Raw genomic sequence first — 27196 nt, 5'->3', positions numbered from 1 at the left:
ACTATAAGGAATAATGTGCTACATCAAATTGGTGGGGATACCCGAAGTGTTATATAATGTATTGTGTTTTAGTGTGTAATGTCTACTTAATTATAGCTCACATCCATTATGCTCCTATCAATTGGTTTCCTCTTTCTCTCATATGTTTCCTCCAACGTTGACAGAATCCTCTTAAATAAATGTTAAACATTCTATTGTCATCATATATGCATCTTTTATCGTAACATTGCCTCTTCTATGAATGACTTAACATGTTCATGTTTTACCAATAACATCCAATCTCATGTCAATGTACGATCCAATTACCTCTAGAGGATCTTGAATGACTACTTGTTCATGCTATGATCTTTGTCCTTCAATCTCCTCTTAACATAAGAATAAGCTCTACAAATTTCTTTTTCTTTACTTTTGATTTTGGAATAATTAATTTATTATTGTCATTCATGTTATAACGAATATCATCCAAATGATAAGGTCCGCAATTTAAGTTGTTTTCATTGCTTTTAAGTTTGGAGTAACGAATTTAGTTAATGGTATGACCCGGGCAATCTTCAATCTCATCTTAATATAATGAGAAGGTCCAAAAGTTATTGGTTTCTTTTGCTTTTGAGTTAATTGCTTATTTTAATTCATTTAGCTCACACTTTTTGACCTGCTTCAGATACATCATCTCTTGTTCATGCTATGACAAGTCACCTCGAATCTCCTCTTAACATAAAGTTATGTTTGGAAAGTTTGCATCTTCTTTGCTTTTTAAGTATAGACGGAAGTCATTGTTTCTCTACTTGTTTGGAGCAAATGAATTTTTAAATTTTAGGTCAACAATATGTTTCCAAACTCTATTCAACTACAACCCTTCAAATATGTAAATGTGTACCCCCACGAATAAATAACACCATCCTGCACACGCATTATTTCAAGGCCTTTAACTAATCGCCACATACTTTTTTGGTGAAGACTGTAGTCATCCATGACACCTCTCCACATTTGTCCCACTTAGCAAATACAATTGGCATGCATCAACATACATACACATGTTTATGCTCTTAATATTTTGTCTTCCACACTTCAACATGAACATGTGGAGTGCACATCATATCACAAAGATAAGTTCTTAATCCTATGTTTTCGAGATCTAGCAAATTAGCCAAGTTGTTTTGTTTATTGTTCTTTCCAAATTATGTCCTCAAAACCTGCAAGGACGATACAAAATACAACCCCCTTTCCCCCCCCAACACACACACACACACACACGAACATCATTAAAAGCCTTCGTGCGCACAAGTAAATTTGGGTGAACCAATAAGATTCCAAAGAGCGCACAATCTCCTACAAAGCACACATAACATCTGCTCGTGCATATGAAAATACCTAGCAAGCTGGTGTGAGAACGACTGCGTGAGCTGGCGAGCCCGGAGTCGTGGAACGGAAGCACCAAAAGTTAATGTGGGGGTCGCACAACACCCTAGATACGATCTCCCGATCAAAACCAGAATGCAAGGGGGAGGTGATAGGATCTCCATCTCCATCTCCACCCCCCAAACCCTCTTCCACATCCAGGTCCAGGTCCACCTCCTACGTACATACACTCGGCTCTCGCATGCCTTCTGAATGGATGCAGGTCGTAGGGACCATCCATCCCTGGGATGTTTCCATGATGCCGACGACGGGGGGGTCCTCAAAAGGAGCTAGAAAACATGGCTCAATGGATGGATGGGTTTGGGCAACTCCCCATACCAGCCCATACCAGCCCATACCATATCCCATACCATACCATACCATCCATCAAGAAGAAGAAGAAGAAGAAGAAGGTCATTAGTTTGATACAATAGTTTTGAAGAAACAATAGGAGCAAAAAAGCTTTAAGCAAGAGCAAACGCAAACGCAAACGCAAACGCAAAAGCAGAAGCTGTGTACTGCAAGTGCTTTTGGTGTGACTAACCCCCCCCACCCCACCCTCTCTCTCTCTCTCTCTCTCTCTCTCTCTCTCTCTCTCTCTATCTGCCTCGTTAGATGCAGGCCAAATCCTCGCATTCCTGCGTGTTCTCTCTCTCTCTCTCACCTTCGCCTTGTACGACCTTCTTCCCCATGGCGTCTTCTTCATGAATCATGCCCCAAGATGGCGCCTGCACGGAGCTCCTCCATCGCGAGCCGGATGAAAGATCAGAATCAGATGTCTCGGATTTGACCTCGGTTGCCTCTCGGAACCTCCTCGCACTCTCGCGCAGTAAGCCGTCGCATTCTGACCTCCGATGTTCTTAATTCAACTTCGCCCGCTCTTGTTTGAAATCTTGTGGTTTTTCTGGTCGTTCTTGATGAGCTCTTCAGATTCGTCCCCGTCTGTCTGCTCTTTCTCTGTTCCTGAGAGCCAAACTCTTTTTGAAAAGGAACTTAAGAAAGAAGCTTTCTCTTATACCTTGAGTCCCGATCTTTGTATGTTGTCTCATCATCTACTAAGAATGTCATTGCTTCTTAAACAAGTTCAAGCTAAGAATCCGCTAACTATTTTTCGCCATTGTTACTTGTTTGCTGCTGAGAGGTAATGTTTTGGAAGAATTGTCCTAGGAACTAGTTATAGAATGCTCCAATTATACTGTTAATGTATTTAGTTTCCTGAGTGAATCTTAGACAATCTGTTTAGTTGTCTACCACAATCGTTCTTTGTTTGTTCATCACTGAGAGGTGATGCTTTTACTGTCAATGACTTCAATTTTTCAAATGAATTCTAGAGAAGAATATATTATCTATTTTGCTCCATTAATGTTTGTTTGTTGCTCGGGGGAATTGCCTTTAAATTTAGTTATAGAATGATTGCTTGTCTTCAATGAATTTAATTTCTCAGGGAATTCAGGTGAACTTGTTAGCGCTTATGATCGTAGTTATTTTTTATTGCTGAGAAGTAGCCTTTTGGAAGATTTGTCTTTGGCTACTCATAGAATGTTTTCTTTTCGTTAGTAATGGTAATAGATTTAATTTCTCAATGGATTTTTGCGAATCTGTTAGCAATTTTCCAGCGTCATTTTTTGTTTTATGCTGCTGCGTAATACTTAGGAAGAATTTCTCAATGAATGCTTTACCTGGATTAGTAATAGATTAAACGACTTTTTGTGAACCTATCTGATGTTTGCCACCATTTTTATTTGTTCGTAGCTGGGATGTAATCTTTTGGAAGAATTGTCTTCTGTATTAGTCTAGATTTCTCCACTTATGCTGCTAATAGATTAATTAATTGCATGAAGTCTAACGAATCTGTTAGTTATTTGTTGCCATTGTTATTTGTTTGTTTCTGATGGACAATCTTTTGAAAGAATTGTCTTTGGAAGTAGCTATAGAATGCTTTACTTATATTGGTAATGGATTTAATTTCTCGAATTATTTCTACTGAAGAATCTGTTTGATACTTGTAGCCATTGTTGTTTGTTTGTTCTTTGATTGGTAATCATTGAAAATAAGGTTTCTTTTGGAGTAGTCATAGAATACTCTCTTTGTACTGATAATGGATTCAATTTCTCAAAATAATGCTAGCAGATATTCTGCCTCATATTTGCTGCTGTTACTATTTGTTTTTCGTGGAGAGTTAATCATTGGATGTAAAATTTCTTTGTGAGTAGTCATAGAATGCTCTACTTGTACTGATAATGGATTTAATTTCTGAAATTAATTCTACGAAATATTCTGTCAGGCCTTTGCTGTACTGTTATTTGCTTGTTGCTGTGAGGTAATTGTCATAGAATTCTTCATCTCTATTGGTAAGCATCTCTGCATGCTGTGTAGATTGTTATTTAATTTTTCTCCCTAGTCAAATGAAGAACTACACATTGCATGTGTGTGTTTTAATTCTAGGTCCAAGGAAATTTTACTGAGAACTTGAGGTTTGACATTTTCTTAATGCACATGATGACTCTGAGAGCTTAGATTTCACAGTTGGAAGGGCTCTAGGCAATTTTCTCTCTGAGTCCTGTGTGAGAATTGCTCATTAACATTTCTTTGTACTCAATGCTGAAGAGATGATACCATTTTTACATCTCCAGTTGTTTCCAATCCATGTAAAACTTAATGCTACCCTGAGTCAACCTCAAACTTTTATGTCAGTTTCATCTGCATAGCCATTTTCTTGACAAGTTCTATTGAAATTGTTCGTTCTTTTTTACTGCTATTTCTTGCTGAGAACCGAAATTCATTAACAGAGTTTCTTTGCAAAGTTATTGGATTCTCTACCTGTACAGGCAAGAGATTTTGTGTATGTTACGTAAATAGTTAGTTGAAATGATATCTATCTTGTTGGAAGAATTTGTTTAAGATGTGCCTTTTTACAGATAGTTTGAGCCCCCCCTCTCATTAACATTTTCTTTTTATTCTTCTGGTACTTGCATTGATGAGTAAACAGTAAACAGCTTTAATGTTTGTAATAATTGTCCTTTTGAGGCATTAATATGTCCATCTCTCTCTCTCTCGCACTTTGGCAAAATTGCAATGTGATCAGCATCCTGAAACTTCATGTCACCAGGAATTTCTACGCTTTGTAATTTTAAGGACCTACAAATCGTAAATTGAATAATATAAAGGGATTCTGATTTTATGTAGTTGTTCGCAATTGCTAACTATTTAAATTTTGAATTTGAATCCTTCGAAATGCTAGCATGAAGCTTTCTTGTTACACTTCAGGATGCGTCTATGTGAAAGCCATGACATGTTTGGTTCTTTTTCTCCTACTATGCGCTAGATTCAATGTTTGGTGTATGTGGGAATGAAAAACTACCTTGAACATTGTGAACGTGGCATTAAAATGATGACGGTGGATTCAAAGCATGTGACATGTTTACATCATGCAAACCTTGAGTTCTTTATTGTGATCCATTATTACATCCTAACTACAATACTCTACCAGAGTGATTGTTTGGGAGTGGTGTATTTTTATAGTCTTAAATGATTATTTGCAAGACAACGTTGTTTCTCTTATTTTGAAAAACTAGAGGAACACATGTGGATTACATTTTTCTTTTACACAATGACTGACGGGTTTGAAAAGATGACACTCAGATTTATATAGATGTCAATCTGGGCGTCCATTCTCTTAATATGAAATTGGCAATGGCATACATGCCTATGGTGTTGGAATAAATCACGGCTTTGGCACTGAAGATCGTGTAGTGCATGAATTGTCATTAAAGAGAGTTTGTTTTGAGTGCTACATAATAGTGCATAATAATGCACCAAACAATTCCCCTTATCCCTGCTATTTACGGAAACTTCACCAATCTTCATGTATGATTCTTCTTTTTTAACTTGTGGATATAAATTATATCTGGAAGCCTATTTTGAAATTATTCTAAAATAAATTTCTTTGTTGCAGTTGGCACTCTCAAAACTCGTTCTGGATTGGCAACATGTTATTATGTGGCTGTGCTCACCAAAAAGGGCAAGCACAGAAAATGTTGACTCTGGAGTTTACTCCTGCTCAGGTAAGATTCCTTTTAAGCTTCACGCCTTTTCCTTTTGTATTTTCAGAAAATCCTCATTTTGATTATGTTTGAGTTGGTATCTGGTTGAGTAATTTGAATTCAGTCATAAGTTCCTATTCCTTCAAACTCGTTCTTTCTCGTCTTACAGGAGGAGCGGCTTCGGAGGCTTCAATTTCGATTAGGAGCTGTATTTGATCCAAGTCGAGCTGATCATCAGGTCAGTATACAAAAATACCCCTAATGTTTTACTAAATTTCCAGAGATACCCGTAATTATTTTCAAAATGCTGCTCTCTTCTCTACAATTTCTATCCCCAAGATTATAATGTGTGAAGACAAAGAAATTGTTGAGAGAGGGATAGAAATGTGGCAAAAAAAAGAAATTGTTGTGTTAGAGAGAGGGTATTTTGAGAATTCGGAAAGATGAGGAGCATTTTGGAAGTCCTGAAAATAGTAGGGGATATTTTGGGAAGTTCATGAAAAGTTAGAGGTGAAGTTTTGATCAATTTCAAGTACTATTATCAAAATGCTATAGGTGCTTATTGCAAGGTTGCTAGCTTAATAACAATGTGTTATTTTCTGTGCAGGAAACACTAAGGGCTTTATGGTATGCGTCATTCCCCGACTCGGATTTAGATGGACTTATATCTGATCAGTGGAAAGATATGGGGTGGCAAGGCAGTGATCCATCCACAGATTTCAGGTCATTTTTGCAAATTTTGTTTTTTCTTCATCCCTGTTTTCGTATTGCATTGCTAGATTATGTGATGCCATATTTTCTAGTGTTTCAACTCACAGGGGTGGAGGATATCTCTCTCTTGAGAATCTTTTATTTTTTGCTAAAAGATACCCGGTAGGGGCACGCCTCCTTTTTTATCAACATGTTGCATGTGTATTTTCCTTACCTTCCAATTTTCCCCACAAATTTCTACTTTGGCATCTGAGTTTTGGAAATTCTTTTTTCCAGCGATCTTTTCAACAGTTGCTATATAAGAAAGGAGGGAGGAGGGCCACATGGGAGTACCCTTTCGCAGTTGCTGGTGTCAACATTACGTTTATGTTAATTCAAATGCTCGATCTTCGCTCTTGTAAGTGTTTACGATAGTTTTATTGCATTCCATAACCCTTGGTTCGTTTTGTAAAACCACATACCATGTTTGATTTCTTCAGACAAGCCAAGATCATGGATTGGATCATCCTTTGTCAGGATATTGGCCGGTAGGTCATCTGTACAGGTTACAAGTTGATGTGCTCTAGATCAATTGAAAATCATCTAGAGGAATTAGAACCTACCTAATTTCGTATATCAAGTTGCAATGTGCTCCTTTTTCTTTTGGAGCCATATATTGCAGATATTCAGTCAAAACTTTGGATTGGTGTTTGACTTTTGTTTCTTGCAGAACAAGAGACAGCTTTTGACTTGCTATACTGTGTGGCATTTAAAGTTATGGATACACTATGGCTCTCAATGCATGCTTCATATATGGAATTCAATGTGAGTACACCGAAATGCATGTAGAGAAAAGGGAATTTATATATTTATTTATTTCATATACATAAAATACATCATATTATTGATGAAAACCTCAATGTGAGGTGAAAACCTGCACAATTGATTGGAAACAAGGAGATGGTCATCAAGTCATGATATCCGTCTTTACGAATAACAGCATTCGAAGAGATGAGGGCATTTATTTATATTGTCCTCCATTTCCTCTGACACACAGCAACCACATAAATAAGAGACAGTGCACCTACACAAACACACAAATATGATGAGTATAGTTGCATGCAGAACCAATTCCCAAGATTGAAACAAATGCAATTAGTTAGAACCTCATGAAGCAAGAGCTGTGTTCTAATTAGCTAGATCCTAAATTGTTCACGGGGAAACCCGAAAAACATACCCCTGCATCTTTCTTTAGTTTCACAAATGCACCTAAGTTCGTAGTTAATCTCCTCAAATGCCTTTGCTGTCTCCCCCTTCAGGAAAAAAAAAGAATAAACTATTCTCAAGCCATTATCTATGGTGCTACTTGAGCAAGAGCTAACTATTCTCTTCCTAGAGTGTTAATTAGGGGCATTTGGCTAGTCATGGCATTTGATGTTATTGAATTATTCCTTTTGTTGAATCCAGGCGGTAATGAAAGCTACACGATCTCAACTTGAGCAAGAGCTAACCATGGAGTCGGTCAAGCAGATCGAAGATATGCCATCGTACACACTTCTTAGCTAGTCGGACTTTTCTTTCATTGATGGTGATAGAAATCCTCCATATCATCATTTGGGTGCATTATGGCAAGCAGAGAATCTTTTGAAGAAGTAAACTTCATCACATTGCATCAAGATGCAGCTGGATCATTTTATGCACGCTTCTTGCGACAAGGAGATTTTCCATCATCTTGGTCATACTAATCTTGGTTGAAAACATCTTTTCAAAAGCCCAGCATACCAAGCACAAATTGTACATACAAATTAATAAATGGAGATTTAGTTTGATATTAAAAAAAAGTGAAAGATCTAAATGTAAAGAAAAGCACATCCCTGGAATAGCCACAAATCCTGTTCTTTAGCTACACATCTAAACCTGATCCAAATTTCTAATCCCCAGCAACCACATTCTCTAGATCACTAATGGTGATCTTTGTCTACCATGTAAACAATGATAAGCTTCTTGTTATCAAGCTACATGATGATGTGAGTATCAAAGATGCTAATATAGTTTCCATATCAATGGCATAAAGTGTGACAATGACTTCTTTTTTTACTAACATGATCAGTAATTTGTCAAAGCAAACAATTGGAACATTGATCAATAGCAGGTTTTTATGGCCAAACAATCATCACAAATCATAGACACATGAAACTATTAAGTATACCATTTGTTTGAATGAGGAATATGGGATCAACATTAATAGGGCGAGCAAAAATCAACATGTTGTGATGATATGAAATTGAATTGAATTCATTTAATTGAACACACTTATGGTATTTCCTTAAATTCAATATACTACTAAGCATGTGCTGTAAAAAATCATTTGATAAAAGTCAATCAAAAGAATTGTGTGGAATGCCATAAACATGGTTATGTTTCATTGTGTGTGGAGTTTGAAAGATGTTATGTTGTCTTACAAACATTGGGACCCCTGAATATCCACCCTTGTACTAAAGTCATGTCATGTAAAGTGAACTTACTTGCAATAGCTTGTAGTAACATGTTCAACCTTCCGTCTTTATGTTCAAACTTGGCATTATATCAACACAATGATCCATATTTCAACACATTTGATGTGGTCATTCAATTTTATTACGCTCACGATTGATACTAGTTCCTTAATTCTCATATTGCTTCGGTTGTTTTAGCCTTCATTTACATGTCTACCCCATGAAGCAATGGATCATGTAAGGGGAAATCGTTTGCTCTTTTCTAGTTGAATTCATGGCAGCTTGGTGTACCTTATCTTGGCTATTCACATGCTACTCTTTGTGAATGAGGTTTGCATAGTTTTTTATTTGCATATTTCAGCACAAGGATTTGGATAAGACACTACATGAGATTGCAGGATTGTGTCTAGTTGCGTTTCACCTTCTTTTGGAAGTAGTTCCCCACTACCAAGCTAGAAATAAGGTATGGACATCATATGCTTCGAGAACTTTTTATTCTAGTGAGGCTTTTGCATCCTCTCCCTCTTAGCTACTTTTTTAGTGCCACATTCCTGTCATTCAAGTTCAAGTGAACACAACAACAACCAAGCCACATTGCCTCCCATTGGAACCACGAACAAACCCTTGCATGGCATGTAGATGTTTTGTTGAATTCCCAAAATGTTGTATTGAGCCCAATTCGCACTTAGACCTTAGTAGTCTTGTTTGATGGGATACTCACTAACCATGTGTGAACCTTGAGAGTTAAAGTGTTGAATCTTGGCCATGCGTAGTGTCACTTCTCAATGTTTACATAGGATAGATTTTGTCATCTTTTTCAGTGTAATGTGAGAATACTTTGTCATCGTCTCTATTGTTCTCCTCGTGATTATCCAAATATCTAGATACTATGGAACTTGTCACAATACAGAATCCACCCCCCCCCCCCAACAAACACACGCACTTGAGACTCATTTGTGCATTTGTACTTGGGCTCCTAGAGGCAAAGTGTAAATATAGGCAATGGCAATTGTGTGTAGAGAGAGATATTATGTTTTTTTTTTTTTTTTTTTTTTTTAAAAAGATATCCTGTCATTAGTATAGTCATTTTACAAGATTCAAAGTTCTATGTAATTGGGGGGGGAAACAACCATTTCGGAGGTTGATAATGCCAATAAGGAGTACCACAGTTGGTTGTCATGAATGGAGAAGGTTTCCATATAGTGATAAACTCATGCCGTTGAGCAATCTTAGCATCAGAGTCACCAATAATACCATCCCATTGTCCCTTCAAAGTATGCACTATGTCTAACCAAATATTTGAGACCAATTCGGCCGGTGGTGTTTTCAGTTGTTGGAAAATAAGAGAGCACCTAGTCTTCCAAATATGATATATAGTGGTACTACTCAATATCTCCCATACTGGTTGGACTTCCTTTCGTATTCCTGTAAACTGTAGTGACAACAATGGTACTTTATGTACTCTTCCAAAATTAGTGCAAAATCCATGGTCCATTGATTCGTTATCATAATGAAATACATCACGGACAAGAGATGTCCAAACCACCATACCCCAAGTGAAAACCAACGGGGAGAAATAATTAGCAAAAATTCTAAGGAGACGTTGCCATATCAATTGAGACTCAATACATTCCCATAAGCAATGTTTTTGAGTTTCCATTTGTAAACGACATCGTGCGCAAGTAGACTCTACTCCCATCCTATGCAGCCATGTGTAGAGAGAGATATTATGTTAACGTCCACATGAGACCAATTGTGGTTTATGAGATGGGTACGCATACACATGTCCATGTACATACATATACATGCATTGCTAGGGTAGCTTAGAACCCATTTCTATTGGTAATGTGTTGCACGTCTATTGAATCTTAATACACATACAAGTATGCTATACACACATTCATACACATACACAAATAGACATATACGTGTAGAGGTATAGGCATAACCGTATATGCAGGCATGGTGTATAGAGGTATAGGCATAAGCGTTTATGCATGTATATTAACATGTAGTCATACTAATGCACATACAAATACACACATTATTCATAGGCGTACACGTACACGTCCACATACACATATAACAAATATGTATAGGTATACATAGACATGTACATATATGTATATATACATCTATATTTGTGTGTGTATATATATACACATATACACACACACATATACACATACACATATACATACATACATATATGATATATATATATATATACGTATGTATATATGTATAATAATGTATGTATGTATGTATGTATACATACATATACACACACATATACGCATACGCATATACCCATACCCATACCCATACCCATACGCATCTACATGTATGTATATGTTATAATGTATATAAAAGAAGCGACAGGATCCCCCTGAAGAATGAATCCAATGATGGCATCAGCTATGGCTTCTCGAATGCCTCTCTGGCTCCTCCCAGGTAACCCCAACAAACCCTACCTATTCCCTTCTGTCTCTTTCATAATACTTCGCTTATTCCCTAAAGTCAGTCAGAAGGATTTGAGGCCTTAAAGGAGGATGCGAGGCTTTATAAGATCCTCACTATGTTGCTCTTTTGGCTTTTATGGTTTTCTTTACTGAATTTGGTTTGATTTTATATGGATGAATAACTGAAAGATGTGATGAATTGATGGCGTATCTTCACATAACTGAGTTTTAAAGATGTAATGAAATTGGTGGATATCTTCAGATATCATTGGGTTCAATGAATATAGAACAATAAATTGAAACGTGTCAAGAAATTGATGAACACCTTGAAAACATTTTTTGTTGAATGCATATGAAAGATGAAGGAAAGATGTGATGAAATTGATGGGTACTTTTAATGATCATTGGTTGAATGAATGCATTTGGATTAAGAAATGAAAGATGTCATGAATTCAAGAAGGTTTTGAGAGATCGAAAAATATGTAATGAAGGTTATTATCTTTGAAGGAAACTAGTGGATATCTCTTTATATATATACTATTGATATATGCTTTCATTAACATGTGTTCAAGCTTCATCTCCATGCTTCCTTGAATTGGCAATGTTGTTTAAGCTAGGAATCGTGTGCATGAGTGATGTGAGGAATTTCATTCTTGACCTGCATCTTTCTTTAATGAAATTGCACTCAATGATGATGGAGGGATGGAGTGAAGATGGATAAGACTTGAGCAAATAAAATAATAATGTATTCAAGGATATAGAGATACATGTTTCCTAAAAGGAAAAATATGGACCTATTTAGATCCTGACATATTATGTGTTGATCTCACCATACCCTTTTGAGTAGGTGAGGGATTTATGCAAATATTGAGTGAATGCAAGGTAAATACAAGGTGGATCCTTTCACTGAAAAGTACATGGTTTGCCTATAGATGGTGACGTATGCTTTCATGGCACAATCAATCCCTTGATTAAAGCAACACAATGTATGTACTTGATTGAACATAGAGATGAAAATCTAATACAGCACGTCCTTTGATGATATTTGTTGAGCGGACAAGCTCAACCGGATCCGGATCGACGGAATACACCAGAGCCGGATCGGTATCCAGAACAGAGAACCGGATAGGCGAGATGGATCAGAGAGACGGATCGGATTGGAACCGGTAGGCTGTTAGAGGCCTACGAATCTAGCCTAGTATGTAGGCCTATTTTTGGGAGTCAGTGTTAGTCACTCGTATGAGCATTGAAGTACTTATCAGTACTTCTGTCAATCCCGTCATGGACTTGTATAAAAGTGCTCACTGAGCACATTGTATGTGCAGAGTGTTATTATTTTGAATTGAGTTTATGTTTTCTGCTCTCTCTGTCTCTCTTGTGTATTCTCTGTTCTTAAGCTTCCATTAAACCTTCTTTCTCTGTTTTATTGTTGTAATCCGGCTGGGCCAGTTTGTCTACAAGCTTCCGCACTCTATTCTTCACAATATTGATTGGAGATATCTGAAACCTATTTTGCACAAAAAGTTCCATGTTAGTATTTCTACTTTAGAAATGAAGATGAAGGAATCTCGACAGGAAAGCAGATAACAGAATGCAAAACTCCTTTCATGTATGTGTTTGTATGCATATGATGATAATAATACTTATCAAAAGAAAATGAAATAGCATCGACAAGGATCAAACTCAAATCCCCTTCATAGCTACCAGTTCCATCTCATGCCAAATTTTCTTTGCAGTACTTGTAAGTTGTAACCAAATTACTTTAGGGAATATTCCTATTTTGAGATAGATTTGTACTCTTAAAAAGGCATATATAGTTTGTCGTTGTAATTGGATCAATATTGGTGTAATCATTTTAAAATTGACTTGGTGGTACGCTCTTTGATTGTACCCTACTCTTGTTCGTAATAATATAGGGATGATATAGTGCATCCATGTGATGGTCAGACTAATTTGTCACAAACTATCAAATGCTTGTACAATTGCTTTGGTTTCGTCATTTACTGGAAGCATCAAGCTCATCACACGGACAACATAATATTATGTTTACAGGCAGGCGTGCAGATGGCGGCTGCTCTAACATGATGAATAATGGGAAGCTATTTTTGAGAAAAAGAGAAGCATATTTTGAGATTTTTTTTAGGTGAGTATCCCTCGTTTATACTTTGCATATATGTTTGTAATTCATTATGCATTGGCTTGGTCTAGTTTAGAGGTGTCAGAAAAGCATAATGGAAGAGTTTAGAAAAATACTTGAGCTAAATCTCACATGAAAAGTTAATATAAATTGTTGGTATAATCCGTTGAATCTTTTGAAAGAAATGAATTCCTAGGAGTTATTACCACCTTCGTGAAGGAAATATAGTGACTGTGGAGTTGTCATTGCTGACACTTTGTTTTTGGGTAAAAATGTTTTGATGTTGCAAAATTTGATGATTTATCTTAGTGACATTGGGATGTAGATTATGTATGCCTAGAGATATAACTTCCAAGCTTTGGTGATCATGCAACATGCATACAAGTAGATGTTCGCCCACTTACCAAGTGGACATGCTAACATTTCTAGTCAAGTAAGATTTGCCTGGATCTAAATATCTGAAAATGTAAATTAGTTCTGGCTAGGGACATCCAGATGCTTTTTAACATACATATCTAATCGATAATTTTCCTGATTCAGTTATACACATTAAAATCTAGAAAAAGTCCATGTGATTTCGTTTTGTCTTTACTATAGATATTGCGATGTTGGCAGTAAGAGTAATTGATAGCATTGTCACATAGTTCCTTAGCCTTCTTATTTGTGCAATGCAAATGCAGAACACTACATCCACAGCGTCCTCAAAAGCGTGTTTCCCCTCCAATACATTCATCAAGTGCTAATAATAGCGAGAGTGAGAATAATTACCAGAAAGAAAAACACATCAATGATGAGAATCTACTTGAAAAGGAATTGCAGATCGCGATAGAGTCGGAGAATTATTCAGAGGCTGCGAGATTGAGAGATCAACTCCGTGCCATACTTGAGACTGAAACAGCCAAAGTGTTAAGTACGAACTCAAAATTTTACCGAGCATTCGAGACTGGAGACATGAAATTAATGAGGAGCATTTGGGCTCTTGGAGAAAATGTGCATTGTATACATCCAGGATCAGGTCGGATATCAGGGTATGATATGGTCATTTCAAGTTGGGATTTAATGATTGGACCTGAATCAGGGTTACCACTCAAGATTGAGCTACAGAACCTGGAAGTTCATGTGAAAGGTGGCTTGGCTTATGTGACATGCTTGGAGGTAGTTAGGACCCAAGGGTCAAGTTGGGGAAAACAGTTGGCAACCAACATATTTGAGAAACGGGACGGGAAGTGGTATATATGTATGCATCATGCTTCCCACATTACTCTATAACACATTTCTTGGGATTTGAAAATCCATCGATTTGATGTTAGCCCCTTCACAACTTTGAGTCTGGTAAACAAAAATTATGGTTCAACTAAAATACACACCTATCTTCTTACACCATTAAGGTTCATGGTTCGCCTTATCGAACAATTATGGTTTGGCTCTTCATCTGATCTATGTTCAAACACATCTTAAAGAGAGATGCGTACGATGTAGTATATCTTAAGCATCCTAAGATTTCCTTCTTCTTCTTCTTCTTCTTCTTCGTTGTCCCCTTCGTCAGTAGTCGAACCGTCTGATTCTTTATCTTCTTCAACATTACCAATCATCCATATCATTATCCACTTCCTCTTCCTCTTCCTCTCCCTCTTTGGCTTTGGCTTTGGCTTTGGCTTTGTTTAAACCAATGCTGATGAGATGAGCCGTGATTTGAGCCAAAGGAATAATATCCTTGACTTTAATCAAAACAAGAAGAATGAATGCCATTAATCAAGAGCTGATCAGAATACTGAAAACTTAAAACATATGTGGACGGTATTTGATTAAAAATGTATATATGTATCATATCTTATATGAAAATAGATATCTAGAAGATTGCACACTTCTAGCATAGTCTTTAATATTAACCCTAGGCTTTCATGTCTTTGAAACGTTCTTAAAATTGGGAAACATGGAAAAAAAATTAATTGGTTCTAAAGTTTTAAAAAACTGGTCTAAATTGTAGACATTTCTACAGAAAATATGAATGAAACAACACCTATTTTGAAAAACAAATGCACTCTCAATGTAAAGGAGAGCTTCTCGTTGGCTCTAAAACAGCTTTAAATGTCAAATATTTTTTAGCATATTTTTCATTGTGCTCTTTGACACTTAGAATTTGTGGAACCTTGATATGGTTTATCCTTGAAATTTGGGTCAATTCTCTCCAGGTTGTGTTTTTTTCCCGAAAATAGGTTCCACCTTTATTACATTCAAATAGCACATTTATACTCTGCTGTCAATCACATAGCGTTTGAAATCTTGTAAACTGTTTATACTAATGAAAGGATATTTTTTCTTTAGAAAAAAAATAGCACATTTATATAGTGCCTCTCCACCAACAGAATCTTGTCATCTTGTTCTTTTTCCTAAAATAATTACATTCTTGTCTTATTTCTTTCTTCTTTTCTTATTCTCTTCTATCATTCTATCTAGTTTTTTGCTACAACTCTTTACAATTTGAATTGGAATGGTCCATCAATAACTAATGCACTTGATAATATAGCATAGTTGGATGCTAATGATTTTACATGTAGAAGACACAACAGAAGTAGTGTGATTGACTATGTGATACTTTAGAAAGTATCCATAAATGCTTTATTACTTTGCATAGATAAAACAAATAGTCATGCCAACCAAACTTACTAAAATTTTGTGATCTTTATAAGAATCCTTAAACCTCAAACAAGAAGCACAATCTAGAATAGTATGATTGTGTGGATTCATTTGCAACGAGATCATAATAAATGGAATCAATATTCAATTAAAATCGTGGTAGATATTTTGAAATGCTTTCTAAATACATAGAGGATATTTTGAATATTTTAACACCTTCATTATCATGCTTGCAAAGTATGTTCTTGCTACTATCAACTTTGTAGATAACAATGTTCAAGGTATATGTCTTAATAACTTCATTATCATGCTTGCAAAGTATGTTATTGCTACAATCAAGTTTGTAGACTTCAAGCTTCAAGCTAATCGCTAGTTTTCATAGATTGCCCAATGCATTGGTTTTAACCCTTGAGACAGCATGACTAACTAGACATTCATAACAAATCCTACAAACCCCTTGCATTTAAACAAACTACAAGATGCTAGCTCTTCAATCTGCTCAATCATTATATCAAGTCTAACCAAGTATATTGTTATGTATAAGAGGGGATGCTAGGCATAACCAACACAACGCAGTGAAATATCAACATAGACATTTTAGAAACGGGTCTCTGCACCACAAAATCATATGCATGTACACCAAAATGAAATCCAACAAACATTATCATAAATTTTTAGGCCTCGCATTGTATAGAGTTTGCCCATGATCTGAGAACATTAACATCAAAACCATTAACCTTCTTGTTTACATATCACTTGTGGCAACAAAACAATGCACTCTCAAGGATGGCCCACATCCATGATTAGCAAACATATCACAATTCTGCCTACATTAGAAAGTAGGAATCCATAAAAAGAAGTGAATACAGCAGTAGTACGCATCAAATGGCATATCAATCACAGAAACATTGGGTATTAAAGGGATGTTCAATGATCAAGCATAAATCACAATGTTTGAGCTCACAACATTTTGAATGAGAAACACTAATCAAGGTTCAGATTAGCAGGAATCTGTCCCATACATATGAAAAGGACAAGCATGTAAGGGTAGTTTTACAATATCCTAAAGTATGAGGTAGCATGTTTTTCTAACTGTGAGAGACCACTTTGCATCGACTGCTCCCCAAATATGGTTCTTCAACTCAAATCTTGTTATATACCAAATATATGGAGCCACTCCAAAAGGATCCCTAAAAAAGCACAAGGATGATATATATGATTTGAGTCAATGAGGAGGATATCTTCAAAGCTTTTCTTTCTTTCTTTTTTCGGTTTTTTAAATAACCACCTCCACTTTGCCACATTTTTTCAAACCTACAAAAAATTATAAGAGATACAACAAACTAGGTCATAATGTCTACGTCTCCTAAAGGTTATTACAAGTATATGAAACAACCTTCTTCAAGTGGTGGATTATATATGCACACACAAACAGCTTTCCGAAAAAAGTTGTGTAAGATGCGCGTTTTGAAGGCATAGAGATAGGTTAATTTCATGCATCCTTCTCATTTTCCACCAAGCCCGAATCTTTCAAAGGCGGAGTCATGACAACTTTTTTCTATGTACAAGAAGAGGGTTGGTCAAGTTAAAAGTGAGGGGGAATTCAATCATTGATCAAGAGTGAAAAAAAACAATATTCTGTTATCAGAACAGTGCCACCATCAGCTTGTCATCTCCACAACAGTTTGTGGTTGTGTCGGTTGCTCGTTCACACCATTACTACTAGTGTCCGGTGTGCATGCCTTTAATGACCGATATTGCAAACGAACACTCTCACCATTATCTAATGTCCTCAACAAGTACCTAATAAACAAAATTTAACAGCAACCAAACAACCACTTGAATATCAATCATTACCAAATTCTCAAGAGATATCACTAGATTTCAGTCCTAAGATTGGGGCCACTCAAGACTGTCATAAAAGAAGGAAAATAAAAACCACTTACCACCCATTTAGGCACTTCGATGTAACAACAGCTTCTCTTCCAACAAATTTTTCAGGTGTCCGCTTGTTTCCCTGATAGAACCATTTATTTCATGCACCAAAGATATCATAAGAAATCCATCTCCATCAAATGGAACACAGCTCGTCTATTGTACTTATTAATGCATCAAATAAGAGCAGGCTAGTCAATCACATTTGTGAAAATATTTGGTTTACTCGTTATTCAGGGTTAAACTCCGTGCATTCTCACAAAACATATGAACTTGAACTTAATACAGCCCCATGATAGACCTAGGATGCAACAAACATGGGTTCAAAGATGAATGTTTCAAGATACACTGAACTTGGCATGTACCTTGATGACAATACAAACTTATTAGGCCTACTACGTAGAAACAAGCAATGATCCAGAGATGAGGTTTATGGATTACTTTAGTCAGTTAAGATTCTTGTGTTTAGGGATTAGGAAGTACAAACAACTTGTCACACACCTTGATGACAACCTTCTCATTCACATTAAATGGATATTGCACTCCTTTAATATGGTGTGATCCATCATAACTAGATGGAGAACCAGGAAGTTCCTGTCATAAAATAGATCAAATTGAGAAAAAAAAAAGAACAAAACCAGATATCCAGCAGAAAAAAATGCATCGAAATGTGTCCACAAATTATAAGTTACTTTTAATTTTTTTAGTTTCTCCCCATGTTCCCCAGTTTCTTTTCTTCGCTTCCGAGATGTATTATGATGCTGCTGCCTCCTCATTTCTTCCTGTTTGAATGCTGCTGCAGCAGCTCTCAATGCTGATATGGAAAAATGTTGAAAAATAATAATAACAATCAAAAGAACTATCAGAACTGACACAAAAACATCTTAGATTATGAGAAACTCGTTCTTTTTTTTTAACTAAGAGAGGACTTTCTATGTTTATTGTTGAGATGGTTTACCATGGTTAGGGATTACGCGCTCAAGGTTAACAGATACACCACAGGTACTGCATCTTTGCTGGAAAGACAATAGTATCATACCATATAAGACGGCCAGTTAAAACTGTAACATGATTCATACACAAGTGTCATAGATGCACATAATGTGCTCGACTCTTTGTGTATATTCAACTAGAGACTACGACAGGGATTAATCCTATCAGCACAAACATCAGAACATCAACATATGCACACATGTCAGATTCAGCGCCAAAAGTCCAACACCACCCACATGCCAGATAGATCCACTTCATTCATGAATAAATGCCATCTCCAAAAACGTATAAACATTCAGTAGATTAAGAAATTACCAATTCCAACGCTAGACCTCATACCATGGATAGATATAGATTGCATGGAGTATTCTCATCAATAGAATACTGTTAAAAAAGCTACTATCCTGTGCTTGGAAAAATGTTTAGACAATTTTATGCACTCGGGTTATCAGATTCTTATAGTGCACTGAGGAGAAATAATAAATTGACTAATCCATCAATTTGCTTGCATATATATGTTGATTTCCTAATCATTAAAACAATCTTTAAAGAGTTTACACATTAAATCCATGAGCTATTATGGAGCAACCAAAACCTGATTCTTAGATAAATAGGTGTACTACAAAGTGGGATACATACTGTTTCCATCACTTTCTTGAAAGTCCCACCACCAAACGAGTGTCCACATCCAAGAGAGGTATAGGCATCTTCCAAGATAGCTCCCCTGAACCATATACCCAAAGCTTAAGCAAAAATTTGTACTTCGGAAGTTATTGCACTTCATCTTTTCTCAAAAACCATAGCAAAATCATTATCAAGTTGCTTGTTATAAAGCATTAGAGCATTGAGGTAATTTAGTTCATTGTATCTTCTGAAAGGATCTCAGATGTTTGCATCATAGTTGCGAGTACAACAAGGAACATGGAAAATGAAAACAGAAGCAATGAGTTTCCAACTTTGCATAGTTACGAGGCAAAAAGGACATGGCAAACTGTTTGTTTAAGATTTGTATGCAGATCTTTTCAAGAGAAGTCGTCAATAGAACACGTTAAGATTTTATATATTTAAAATTGTTCTAATGTTAAAAGTATAAAAACTCACAAAGCAACCAGAAAATGAAGTAAAAAAATACCAATGTTTAGATGACATATCATACATGCTAATAGATCTAAATAAAATGCAGTCAACATGCAAGTTCACATCCCGTTCTGAAAGGGTCCAGGAAAGAGAAGCAAAAAAAATATCAGAATGACAAAAAAACAGCTACCCACAACCCAGATGAATGAAAAGACAAAAAGAAACAAGTTATTTTTTCAAAAAAACTGAAGCTTTTTTCTTTCTAAGAGAGGAACGTCGAGATATAAATTTGAAGGTCAAAAAAGATTGGAAACAGTGCTTGAACAAGTCCAGCCCATATGAATCTTGACAATTCTACATATATCTGGAATAAGGTTCAAGCAAAATACCCACTTCAACATTGCAACAGCATTTCGGTGACATTTTCTTCCCACACGTTAGGGCTGATCAGCCTCGGAACACTTTCCTAGATACGAATTGACTACAGCTAGGACTACTATTTATAGTTTTAGACCAAGAACTGCTTTCTTAGAAATCACATAATGGTTTCCCACTCATTTTATGGAGACGTTCTGCCTTCTGGAAGAGGGACGAATTACCAATCCCAGTAAGAATCAAATAATATCAATATCTCAACCCTGTTTTTGAAAATAGTATCTATTTGCCTGTTTTCATAAGTAGATTTAGATGAACGTCTGTTATTGCTTATTATTGCGTTGACAGTTTGTATTGTAATTGTGTTGAGGATCTGTTATTGGTCTATAAAACTTCCAAACAACACACGAAAGAAGCCATAAAATTAACTTCTCTATTGAGTATAGTTCGTGGATCCTTTCACTATATACTTTACAGCAAGCAATCTAAGAAAACTCATTAAAAAAGACAAATAAAACCACTAGGTCAAGAGTTTATAAGTTGTGGCAGGCAGATATTTTAAGCTTGATTAACATCATAAAAAATGAAACAATAACATCATACTTACGTCAAAGGATCAGAAAGTAAAGATCGTAGAGTAGGCTCTGATTTTAAATGTCCTCTGTTCGTCTCCTGCAGCTACAGCCAGAAACAGAAAGAGTCAAAAACATGCATGGATTGTCTATAAATCTCCATATCCAAAAATATTTTAGTAGCTCCAGGCACCAATCAACTTCACCACGGCAAGATGAAATCAAGTAGGAGTTAAAACACATATAGAGTGTAACATCACTATAAACTAACCCTGCATGCAATTAAACTGACTAAAAGGGGGACTTCTATCTCATATTCCACATGACCAAGAACTCTATACTATATAGGAGCCTCTACTAATTGCAAAAATCTTAATTAACTCAGGCAAGAATCAAACCCCATACAACTAGCGCTTTATCAATCTTCTCATATGTATCACATCGATAAAAGGATCATCACAAAGACAAATACCAAAAAGGCTATGAGCTGCCCACTGCAATGTGTTTATGCCAATGGAACTTTTAGCATTAACATATAAAAGCCACCATCATTCATTCATGTATGCAATATTACAACAATATAACATAAACCATAACAGATAAACTGGTCACCAAACCTATACCTGAATTCAAAATAGCTGAATAATTTAGTTAGTCCACTCAACTTTTGGGTAATATGACAGAGTAATGAGCATTTTCCGATCAATAATCAGTAACTGTGATGTGTTTATCCTAGTGGAACATTTGCTGTTAGCATATAAAATTGCCGTCATTCATGTATGCAATATTACAATGGTCCCCAAACCTACTCAATATAATTGAATAGTTTATAATTCTTATTTCAAGCAGTATGAAAGAGTAATTAGCATTTTCCAACCACAAATCTGTAATATTAAGAGAAATAATACCAAGGGGCTTTCCACTCTGTTGCCTGCCATAGCATCTGTAACATGCAAACTTTCAAGGAACTTGGATACAAGGACAGGACCATATCGTTCCGGAACAGAATAACCGACGTCAGCCATCATAGATCCATCTAATGTTTCATTGCTCCGTGGCATAAGTCTAAAAGTCAACGATGTCCTGCGCATTTGTCAAAAATCTCTTGTTAACCCAACTAATAATAATGTTTATAGAGTCTGTGGAGATATACAGATAGTCCTTTTATAAAGGGGAATGGGAGCTATATATGAAACATATATATATATAAAGAGAGCGATAGGAATGGAATGTTAAAATCTTCAAAAGGCCAAACTGATCTTTTAGAGAAAGTTACATCCACATGAATATTACCTTCCATTTGAGGTGAGGCCTGAAGACAAGGCCAAAGGATCAATACGATAGGCATATGCATGGCAAACACCTGATGTAACATGTTGAAGGGACCTCCCTGTAATAATAAGCAGATCCCCTGCTCGCAGACCCATGTCTGCAAGATACCACTGGCCATTTGCATCGCAAACCTGCAAAAAAGAGGTCCACTGTAAACCCTCCAAAGGCATAGCAAAGAAGTCAACCTTGTCAAGAATGCATGATATGTTCTTCTTCTTCATTGGTGAAGTCAGGTACAATCTTGTTTTACCAGAACAAACATGAAAAAGAGATGAAGACCTACTTTTGAATCAATATCACAAGAAACATTTCGAGGTTTCGCTGTGAACTTTTGTTTCAAATATTTCGAAAGAAACTAAATATTATATGAGATAATATAGTTACTTTATCATATAAGCTATGGACATGGAGCTTCAAATACACTTATGAGTATTGAATGCAGGGAGGTTAATGAATATTGCAGAATTTGAGATAAAAAAACAAATGATAGAGTTTCGGTTGTCATGATATGAACCAAATGCCGGGAGTTTTGGGTGTGATAAGCAGATAAGAGAAGGAAACAGAAATGTACAGTTTTGTGTTTTTCTGGGGGTTGCTAAACAAAGCATTTTTACATTTCAGGATCTTTTCATAAAATGACGAGGAAAGCTTTTTTGTCAGTAAAACTCAATGGTTTCTATAATCCATAATCTAGATATCCACATAATTTAACATTCAACTATAGCATATAATCTCTTCATGATAGAGGAAAGCTCCATAAGAGAACTAAATTTATGCAATTTTATGAACTTAAAATATTTTTGACTGCAATAATTACCTGCAAACCAGGAGAGTCTGCAGCAATAAGAGTAAGAAAACCCTTCTCATATTCTTGCAAGCCTCCAACTGGACCATTCGAGGCTTTTGAATTAGGGCCAGTTTCATGAAAGCGTGTTGCCACTAATACCGATGAAGATGCACTATCATCAGGTAATGGGCAATCATCCAAAAGGGGGTAGAAAGCACTAAAAATTTGAAGACAGTGATTAGACTCGCATGCAGTAAAACAGTGGAAGACAATGAACTAATGCTCAATCTAATTCTTGTTTTCTCCACTTACTCACTACGCAATCGCAAATGCCGAGATATAGCTCCAAGTGCAACCCTTGACGCTTTTCCCAAGCAGCGAAAGACATCGGACATGCACGGTGGCGGCACCTCGCCTTCTTCACCCCTTGGATTCCTTCAATATTGAAACAATATTAGCATATGCAATTTTAATCTCAGTTCGACCATTATGGTCTTTTAGAGATGTCAATATCTCCCTTCCTCTTTCAACAATACTTGAGATACAGACTGAATATATGCTCATTAGAGACGTTGAATCATAGCTTGTAGATGCAGACACAGACAGACAGAACAAGGATGCCAAGAACAGCAAATTAATATACTATTGCACTTGCATAAATCAGCTCAACCCATGCCCTTTGATATGAAAAGGACAATCACCTCCTCCACACACATAGCAAGAACTTGAAACTGCCATAGCCCACCACACCTCTGCACTCTGCCCTAATCATGAGATTAAGGATGAGGAGTATCTCACACTCATCCAACAATAACACATGCACTGACCTCCCACAACTTCTCCAGCTTGAACACACCAAGCCATATATCTTAGGCATATATATGTGCTCTTTAATTACGCATAGGAGTGACTGTAAGAAATGCATGTTTCACATGTGCTATCCCCTCTGCGCTAGAACAGAGGAGACTGTCTTGTAATGTTCTTTTTCCATCCCATAGATCATGTTTCTGGGTTTCCAAGAACATTAACATATCCTCAAAAACAATTCTGAAATAGAACCTTCAGCTAGTGTAAACTTGTTTGAATATTTCCAACATGTTCAAACAACACATGCCAAACAATTTGCAAAGGTAAGCATCTTCATTCTTAAATATGGCCCTTTTGCTCCATTTCTCTCAATTTCTGGCCCAAATTCCTTCTTAATAATTACATGACTGCTGAATTCTTCCACTATTTGGTTTTCTTTACATATCCTTTCACATCTACGGTCCGATAATTATCATCAAAACCAATTCTGAAATGAGAAGCTTCAGCTAATGTAAACTTGCTTGAATGTTTTCAACATGTTAAAACAACACATGCCAAATAATTTGCGAAGGTAAGGATATTCATTCTTAAATATGACCCTTGTGCTCCATTTCTCTCAATTTCAGGTATTTGTCAAAATCCCTTCTTAATTACATGATTATGCTTAATTTTTCCACTATTTTGTTTGTATCCTTACATATCCTTCCACATGTATAGTCTGGATAGTTATAATAACTCCTTCCAGCACGAAAGCAAATCTTTGACTAAATTCCTTTTAATTCCATGATTATGCTTAATTCAATTCTTTCACTAATCAGCTACACATACAATTAAATATTATGACATTTCTTATGATTTTTACCTATGTCCCTGATAGTAACTCAATGCCTGGTATTTCTTTTGAGGCTATGCTCAGAATTCTAACAAAATCTTATGTATCTTTCTATATATAATTGTACCCTTGATAATTACAATAAGTTTTCCGATGCTTACCTTCCTGCACGATAGTAGTACATATCTCTTGATGAAGAAGGAACATAGCCAGCTGTCTTAGACCATCCACCTCCACTCCATTGAGCAGATTGAGCTCGGGTACGAAAGTAAAGTGTGGCAGACTCTAAAGCACATCGAACAAGAGCTGCATCTTCTCCATTCAATTCCATAATGGCCGCCCCATGTCTAGAGAGACAACCCGAGAGCTCTTCCACTGCGCGTGTATAGACCCCGGTGGGGGGACCATCTTCAGGTAAAATATCGACAAGTTTAATCTTTGGAAGGGAGCATCCACTCTCAAGAAGAGGAGGCGCTGAAGAAGAGGAAAAAGGGTAACCAGGGGCAGCACTTGAGGCTAGAGGCATTGCATGTGAAACGCCTCCTAGTAAGACATGTGAACCGCCTAACAAAGCATGTGAACCACCTCCTAACAAGGTATGTGTACCGCCTCCTATTCCTAATCCTTGCGATATTCCTGCCCCAGCCGTTGACGAAGTTGTAGTAGAGTGTGAAACACCCCCCGGCATCGCATGTGAAACACCCCTTATTTTAGAAGATGAATTGGGTAATGCTAGGGTTAGACCTGATGTGTTGCTTTGCTGTTCTTGATTTTGTTGTTGTGATGGATTATTTTGAGAAGGAAAACTGTTCTGTTTTTGAGGTTGTGTCTGCATAACAGAGGAAATTGAAACCAGAAAGGGCCTAACTTAGGAAAGCATACCTTTTCCGGCCATTTTCAGTAGCGTCTTCTGAAATTGGGTTTTTTTACGAACTCCTTTCTATGTAAAGCTTCCATAGTAAGTTTGCCCGGGAAGAGAACAGCATTAGATCTTCCATCCACAGCTTTAGACGCAGAAATTCGAGATCTTTGTTGAGAAATTTTAGGCCTTTTATGAGAACTAAGCAGGAAGAAGAAAACTACCTACGCAGTTAAAAGAAATAGGGTTAGGGTTAGGGTTAGGATTAGGTTTTCTGTCAAGGAAACTCGAAAAAGGAAACGGGGGGCGCGGGGAATTCAGCATATCGTGTAGTTCAGTGAAAAGAAGACGAGGAAGAAAGGTAAAAAACAAAAATGCAGCTATGGCTGGAGAGGAAAGAGAAGAGGGTTGTAGAGAGAGAGAGAGAGAGAGAGAGAGAGAGAGAAGAGAAGCGTTTTCCTCTGTGTGTATGTGTCTGTGTATGTGTGAAGCTTTCCTGCTGCGTTTCCTCTCTCACTCTCTCTCTCTCTCCCCTGTTTCTCTGTGTTTCTCTCTCCCCTGTTTCTCTGTGTATGTACATATGTGCGTATGTAGGTCTTTATGTATGTATGTATGTATGTATGTATGTATGTATGTATGTATGTATGTATGTGTGCATGCATGTATGTATGTATGTATGTATGTATGTGTGCATGCATGTATGATGTATGTATGCATGTATGTATGTTTAAACGTTACATCTGTATGATGTATCTATGTATCTACATGTCCGTGCATTTGTGTGAATGTACGTTTAAATGTATATGTACATATGTATGTATACTCATGGATGGATGGATGCATGTATGTGTATGGATATGGATATGGGATGATGCATGTACGTAACTTGTAAGTATGTATTTAGTATGTATGTATGTATATTTTTTTATTCATAAATTTTGTAGGTGTATATTTTTTGTAGGGGTATGGGGGGGGGAGGGAATGCATGCATGTATGCTGGTTACCTAACCCCCTCCATCATACATGCATGCATGCATTATATGTACTATGTATGATGGGTATATTACATGCATATATACATACCATGCATGCCTGCAGCATGACTGCAGTCCATCTGAACATGCAGAACTCACCCACACCCATGAATCATGGTGAATTCTCATAAGGTTGCATGCATGCACAGAAAGTATGTGTGCATGTCTCTCGCATTATATGTATGTATGTATGTATGTATGTATTGTATATATACATATGTGTATGCATGTATATGTATGTATATGTATATATGTGTGTATGTAACCAATACCTATCTACATGCATACCTCTTCCTACATGATGCGTGCACATGTTTATATGGTATATAGATAAATATCTATATGATGTGGTGCATGTGGCCATGCTTCCATTCTTTTTACATGCTTGCATAATGCATGCCTTCTACTTGTCATGATCCTAATTTCATGCATGCTTTCATGATAGATGTACCCATGTAAGTCATCATATAATACATGCATCCATACATACCCCTTGGTGATGCATGTACCAATGAAGGATCCATACACCATACATAGGGCTCTAAGTACATATGTGTATCCACGCATGCTATTTGTATGCATGCATGTATGTTGCATAGCAACACATGCAGCATGCCCTCCTTAACTAAGTATACGTTTGTATGAATGCATGCATCCCTAACTTTCAAATTTTCATGCATGGCTTTTGGCCGTACAATTAAAAAGTCGTACCTTTTGACCCCCCCCCCTAA

General features: G+C 36.6%; 3 protein-coding genes across 5 annotated transcripts; 2 read left to right on the top strand and 1 right to left on the bottom strand.

The window, feature by feature from the left end:
- Window positions 1-2044: 2044 nt before the first annotated feature.
- Window positions 2045-8187, top strand: LOC147852160 (uncharacterized). Of its 2 annotated transcripts, XM_087333985.1 has the most exons (9): window positions 2052-2227; window positions 5354-5462; window positions 5611-5679; window positions 6049-6164; window positions 6260-6314; window positions 6429-6549; window positions 6632-6679; window positions 6862-6956; window positions 7599-8187. In XM_087333985.1, exons 2-9 carry the CDS (start codon window positions 5388-5390, stop codon window positions 7695-7697), a joined length of 678 nt encoding a protein of 225 aa, XP_087190111.1. In that variant the 5' UTR covers window positions 2052-2227; window positions 5354-5387; the 3' UTR covers window positions 7698-8187. The 2 variants fall into 2 exon arrangements, with proteins under 2 accessions (XP_087190110.1, XP_087190111.1); XM_087333984.1 differs by having other exon boundaries at window positions 2045-2227; window positions 6260-6549.
- Window positions 8188-10962: 2775 nt separating this feature from the next.
- On the top strand, window positions 10963-14534 carry LOC147852159 (Nuclear transport factor 2 (NTF2) family protein). The gene is made up of 3 exons (XM_087334532.1): window positions 10963-11080; window positions 13141-13231; window positions 13906-14534. The coding sequence occupies exons 1-3, from the start codon at window positions 11023-11025 to the stop codon at window positions 14492-14494; spliced, it is 738 nt and encodes a 245-aa protein (XP_087190658.1). The 5' UTR covers window positions 10963-11022; the 3' UTR covers window positions 14495-14534.
- Window positions 14535-16830: 2296 nt separating this feature from the next.
- On the bottom strand, window positions 16831-25770 carry LOC147852158 (uncharacterized). Of its 2 annotated transcripts, none has more exons than XM_087333839.1 (12): window positions 24734-25770; window positions 23246-23359; window positions 22964-23150; window positions 22108-22277; window positions 21723-21897; window positions 20850-20920; window positions 19430-19514; window positions 18756-18813; window positions 18490-18611; window positions 18299-18391; window positions 17809-17879; window positions 16831-17665 (listed from the first exon to the last, which is right to left on the bottom strand). In XM_087333839.1, the coding sequence occupies exons 1-12, from the start codon at window positions 25405-25407 to the stop codon at window positions 17524-17526; spliced, it is 1962 nt and encodes a 653-aa protein (XP_087189965.1). In that variant the 5' UTR covers window positions 25408-25770; the 3' UTR covers window positions 16831-17523. The 2 variants fall into 2 exon arrangements, with proteins under 2 accessions (XP_087189965.1, XP_087189964.1); XM_087333838.1 differs by having other exon boundaries at window positions 23246-23368; window positions 24734-25769.
- Between the last annotated feature and the right edge of the window lie 1426 nt (window positions 25771-27196).

The sequence above is a fragment of the Azolla caroliniana genome, unplaced genomic scaffold (assembly GCF_043228905.1).
Source record: "Azolla caroliniana isolate FFs.n. ecotype wild unplaced genomic scaffold, voAzoCaro1.0.p SCAF_18, whole genome shotgun sequence".
Classification (NCBI taxonomy): domain Eukaryota; kingdom Viridiplantae; phylum Streptophyta; class Polypodiopsida; order Salviniales; family Salviniaceae; genus Azolla; species Azolla caroliniana.
Note: the sequence above shows the minus strand (reverse complement) of the source record. Positions and strands in the feature narration are given on the sequence as shown.